This window comes from Charadrius vociferus, unplaced genomic scaffold (genome assembly GCF_000708025.1).
Source record: "Charadrius vociferus isolate BGI_N301 unplaced genomic scaffold, ASM70802v2 scaffold115, whole genome shotgun sequence".
NCBI classification, from domain to species: domain Eukaryota; kingdom Metazoa; phylum Chordata; class Aves; order Charadriiformes; family Charadriidae; genus Charadrius; species Charadrius vociferus.
In genome coordinates, this window is record NW_009648636.1 from 2,946,104 (window position 1) to 2,951,864 (window position 5,761).

Sequence of the window (5,761 nt, forward strand, 5' to 3'; positions counted from 1 at the left end):
GGTGACACCACCCACCCCACCCCCCCACCCCCCCGCGATGAGGTTGGTGTGTGTTTGGTGTGAGCTGCAGCCAGGTCTTTTTCGTTAATTCCTTAGTTACGTGGTCGGGACTGTGGAGGGGCGGCTTGTCTCTGGGACGGGCGTTTGGGAGTGATGATGAGAAACCAAGAAGGAGCTCCAAAAAGTCATTTTAATGAACTTACTGGCAGTTAACTGGGGCGTTAAAACCCCGCGTTGGAGGGATTTGTTTTGGTTTTTTGAAAGGAACCATCACTCCAAACCAGGAGTTTCAACCAAGGAGGGGATGTCTCCACCTGAAACGGTGCGTGGGAAGAGAAGGGCAGGATCGGCACGGCCCTGGGCAAGCTCGGCTCTGCCGTCTCGGCAGCCGGCGACGGGGGTGGTGGGAAAAGGGAAAATGTTGGAATCCAAGCCGTTTTTTCTCTGTGGGTTTCCCTCTGGTCCAAGCACGGGGCCGCGGCTCCGGTCCTCAGCGGGAACCTCCCGTCGTGCCCCACCGAGAGCGCCCTTCCGCGGGGTGCGGGGGGAAGAGGGGTGCTCTGGCCTTTTCTGACGGCAAAGGAGATCGATTCCTCTTTTCCGGGGGTGAAACTTCGATTTCACGTTTCAGTGCTGATGGAGGAAGCAAAAAAAAAAAAAAAAAAAAAATCACTTAAAAAAGAACGCGAAGAATTAATTTTGTCAATTTTCTGAAAAACGGTCTGGGTCGACCCTGTGAATCTGAAAGAGGTTTGGGGGTCTTCATGACCAAAATACTGCTGCCTTGTCGCTTTTAATTTGCTCCGTGCCTTTAGAGGCATTAATGTAAGTTGAAGGGCAGCATAACTGAGCTAACGACCCCGCTCCCTTCCCTGGCTCCGACCAGATTGTTCTGCGGCTGCAGGATGCGTTGAGAAGGGAACACTGCAAAATACCACCGATTTCTTCCCTTCCCCCCCAAATGCTAGCTTCTGTGTGCGCCTCTCGATTTCTGAATATACCAGGGGAGAGTATATGGTAGAACAGAGGCTGAAAGAATCTATTTGAAGAGAGGAACGTACAACAATCTGCATACACGTTGTGTATGTGTAAAAATACTTATACGTGCGTCTTACAATTATATACCTCTAGTATTAGTAGGCCCCCGTGCTTGTATATGTTCGAAGCAACGGCATAATAAATTAACGGCAGCTGTGTTATAAACATGTTCTGAAGCTCTGCTGTAAGGCGAAAGCATATTTGAGTTGGGAGACGGGGTGATCTTTCCTGATCCGGGGGGGCGGGGAAGAACAGAAACCATTTTTGATGTTCTGCTTTGGTAGCCCAAATTTCCTTGGCATTCATGGTGCTTTTTACTAATTCTTGCGGGTGAATTGCTGCTTCCAGCCGCAATGACCAGGTGTGATGTAAAGGAGTTGGGCTGAATGCTGGCGGCGCTGGGCAACCTCCGCAGCTCCCCCCCTCCGCTCCCAGCCGCAGCCCGGCGCTGCGGGCAGCTGCCTGCGGTGGAACAAAGCTTTTCGGGTCCCCTGCTCATACCGGCACCGAGCAACCCAAAGGCTTTGCAAAATTACCTGGCTTATTGCGAATTTTTAATTTACTCCACCGAAAGCCGCGTTAGTAACCCGTAGCATCAAGGACGTACAAGAAATGCGGGTAGCGCTGGCGAGTTTAGCGCCCTCCTCTCCTCTCCTCCCCTCCCCCGCACCGGCGCACTCTTCGCACTGCTTACGCTAAAATATAAAATATTCTCCCGAGAAGCTGACGCTAGCAGCGCGTATGCGGAGGAACAGCAGCTCTGACGCTGAAACAACCGGGAAGGTTGCTCAGGGAGCATCCCGATTTGCCACCGCGCTGTTTATTTTGGGCAGCGTGAGCGAAGTTACCTTGTGCGCAACGAATCTTTGAGAAAGCCCCTAAAATAGCAAATAACACTTAGGAGAGGTGACCATGGGAGAATTATTTCGTTGCAAAACCAATTCTGGGTTAATATCTGACTTTTAATTATTAGTAATTCCCCCCCCCCAGTTCTCAAACATAAATGCTTTGATGGGTGGGGGAAGAACACCAACAACTTGACTGTGGTTGCCGTCATCTTTTCCCCCACTTAAATGTTAAGATCGTTTTGATGAAAGCGAAGATTGCTTTATTGTGTGTATCGTTTTAATTTAATTAGGGCTGAGGGTTTCCCTCCACGAAACACAGTAAAAATAAACGCTATAATGTTGTCTGTTGCAACGAGAGCAGGGAAGACAATTAAAATGTGTTTGTGTACTTTATACGCAGTGAACGTCTCTCTGTATGTATAGGTAGGTGGAGATGTGTTAAAAACATATATAATATATATTTAAAATCTGTTATAACTTCTGATCTGTGAACTGCGGAGAGAGGAAAGGAAAAAAAAAAAAAGAGGAATCACACACTACAGTAATCGGGAGGGGGGGAGCGGGGTAGAAATGGAAGGTTTCTCCCCATTTCTCTCTTGCTTTGGGTGCAGTAGTACGTGTTTCTCACATGTTCCCTCTAATTACCAGCAAGAAAGTTCTTCAGCGCTCCTGCTGGATCTGGTTTAGTAATCAGCCCCCGTATGAGTCACAGGGAACACGCAATCCCACTGCCGCCTGAGTGACAGCTAGCCGGCGCTCTGGCTTCTTGGTGTCCCTTTAAAATCTGAAACCAAGGGTAATGATTTATCAAACTCTTATTATCAAGAAAATGTCAAACGAAGGGCACCTTGCTATGCACTGACGCAAACCCAGTCTTTCCCAAGGAAGTATAGAAAGCTTTGCTCTGGACTGGGCAAAACCCAGTCCCTCAATTGCCTGTACTGCTGTTTTTACCTCTACCGAGTCGATCTGTGGCTATTTAAGACGTGGTAAGCGCTTGATTTCTTTCCTTTGCTACCGAAAAAGGGCTGAAGGGAGGGAAGCGGTACGGGAGGAATTCACAGAATTCACAGAATTGTTAGGGTTGGAAGGGACCTCTGGAGATCATCTAGTCCAACCCTCCTGCCAGAGCAGGGGAGGGGAGCTGTCCGCGGTGCTGCCGGAGCTGTCCGCGGTACTGTCCGCGGAGCCAGCGCGGGAAGTTTCCCGCGGAGCCGGGGGTAGGGCTGCTGCCGGGGAAGGGGGGTGGGGGGAGGCGGGAAAACCGGTGGTACCCCGAAGTGCAGTCGGACAGTGCCCGAGTCCCTGGCGCTGAGGTGGTGGGATTAAGACGAAGAGAAAACTTGCTGCGGAAACGGTGACGAATAGTTTTGTGGAAGCTTCTTCTAAAAAGGTGTATTTGTAAAGCTAATATTACACTGATGGAGAAGGTAGGCTTTGGCTGCGGGTTGTTGAAGGTATAAAAAGACGATGCGTTTTAAAACGTAATTTAAAACTAGAGGGATAGGCGGGGTGTGAGGGGTAGCGGGATTTTCTTCGGTAACCTGTTTAATGAATACGGCAATGCTTAAACAAATCTTTAGAGGTGTGCGAGTCGAAAATATAAGAAAAAGAATAGGGAAAGCTAGCTGTTAATGTCATTAATTCCGCTGTGGTGGTGTGGTTATTTTTGCGTTTCGCTGTTTTGCAGTCGGGTTTTGAAGGGTAGCAGCCAGCTCAGAAATGCTCATCAGCACTATTTCTTTTTTTGTTTTGGTTTTTTTTTTTTTTTAACGTCTCCGGCTTCCTACAGGGCAGCTTGTCTATTGCCTATATATATTAAAAAAAAAAAAAAAAAAAAGCCGATGTGCATTGTTGAATGACAGAAAGCAAATGGGGCGTAAAATTAAAGAATCTTTCTACACTGGTGATAGGGAAAGGAGCATCCTACAGTCGTGATGTGAAATCTAACGAGGTCTGGCGGCGCAGTGCTGTAGAAACAGTTATTTAACTCGAATTACGGGTTTGCAGACGCTGGTGCGGGTTTTTGTTTGTTTATTTTGAGGTTTTTTTGTGTACCTTACTGTTTTCTCCCCCAGAATATTAACGTTGAATGAGAGGGCAAGGAGGCGAGCCGAGGCACCTCGAAATTCTGCGACACTTTTTTTTTTATCCAGATTTTCTAGCGCACGCGTTTTGTGCACGAGGAAAGAAATTCGTAGAATCTCTGCAGTCCCAACGTGTTGTTTTTGTTTTTTTGTTGTTTGAATTTTTTTTTTCTTTTGGTAAAATATGTGACATTGTCATTTTAGGATTACACCAGTCAAAGGGATATGAGCAAGCAGGTTGTGAACAGTCCTGAACCCATTGCTCCTGGACCCAATGATGGTGCGGGAGTTGTAAGAGTCGGCCCCGAAAACGAACCGCAGAATGCCCCATCGCAAGCCCCTGCCGCGATGTCCAGGCTTCCCCGATCGCTCTCTAACGACAACAAAACACTTCCCTCCGAAGAACCTAAACCAAATGATTTTGAGAGGACCAAAGTAGGGATCTGCAAGCTCAGCAGCACCCCGGTGCAAGCCAACTCCACTCTCCGGAGGGAATCTGTGGAAACCTTTCCGTGCAAGCACACCCCGGGGGCAGGGGCCGTCGGGCAAGCTGCTATCCCTCACTGCAAAATTCCCGCTTTGCAAAGCACAGACGGGGATGCTAATCTAACCCTTGGTAAGAGCACACTGGAGCAAAACAACGCCAAAGGCGCCTGGGTGACCTTGAGCCAGAGTACCGTGGTATTGGGCACAGATGGCAGTACTTCTGTTCTTCCTGGCAGAGTGGAGGGGGTAAGTTGGCTCCTTACAGGGTCGTCCCCCCGACCCCCCCTTCAGCTCGTGGGAGAGAGAGGTCTTTGCCACTCAGCCCCGATTTGGGGCTGAAGCTCTAAAATCAGGTCCACGTCAGTCGGGGGATGTGACTGTGGCGCCGGGAGGGGGGATGGAGGAAGGGGGGAGAGGGTCTTAAGTAAAATGCTGTGCTGCTGGCGGGCGCTAATAATGTCATATCGGTATAAACGACAGTCGATAGTTCCCGGCTAATTCCAATGCGTTCACTGCACCGTGCCTGTCAGTATAACCCGGTTCCGGCTTGGAGCCTGGAACCAAAAATAAGGCGAAATCAATCAACCCAACCCCAAGGAGATGTCAAACCCTCCCAGACCCTGTCCCTGCGCCCCGGGAGCGGTTTGCTGTTGATGGGGTGCGAGGCCGGGAAGGCGCCGTCGTTCCCCCTTCCCCCCGCCGGAGCCCTCTCCCTGCCCTCCCGCCTACCTGGGTTTACCATTAAAGGAGGGGAGGGGGGCGGCTTCGTTCTGTAAAAGTGGGGGTTTTTAACTTCTCCTGTGTGTGGCAGGGTAAAGGGCTGGACCGCTGCGGGCTTTGCCGGGCACCGGCCGTCGGTCCTTACCCGTCCACGGGCACCGAGGACTCCGCTCCCCAGAGGAGGCGATGGGACCTCTCGTGCACCGGGGAATTAGGAGCCAGGCGACACTCCTTCACACTCCCCCCCTTCCCCCCGAGGCCTTGCGTGGATGGGAGATGACCCTCCTCGCCGGGAGATGCGCATTGCAGTGGCCGGAGTCTCCGGGGAGGGACCCGTCGAGCATTTCGCCCCCCGGAGGAGCCAGCCCGGGCAGTGGGGATTGACACCCCCAGCACCCCCGGTCGCCGCCTCCCCTCCCTCGGGAGCAGCCTGAGAGACTGCCAGGGTTTAAAAGCCCCTCTCTTATTTTGCCTGGCAGAAGAAAGGCCGGGCGGGGGCTACAGGGATGGGGTTTCCCGTCCCCCTCTCGTCCTCCCCCCAGCCGCTGCTCTCCGGGTTTCCCTGCGGTGGCCCCGGCAGGC

The 5,761-nt window shown here is 51.4% G+C and overlaps 1 protein-coding gene across 1 annotated transcript in view; it reads left to right on the forward strand.

The window, feature by feature from the left end:
* SLC6A5 (solute carrier family 6 (neurotransmitter transporter), member 5) overlaps nt 1-5,761 on the forward strand; it is a 55,603-nt gene that overhangs the window by 15,618 nt on the left and 34,224 nt on the right. The window contains 3 exon segments of the mRNA XM_009886304.1: nt 3,280-3,316; nt 4,178-4,690; nt 4,693-4,705. Of these exon segments, the coding sequence (XP_009884606.1) occupies nt 3,280-3,316; nt 4,178-4,690; nt 4,693-4,705 (563 nt within the window).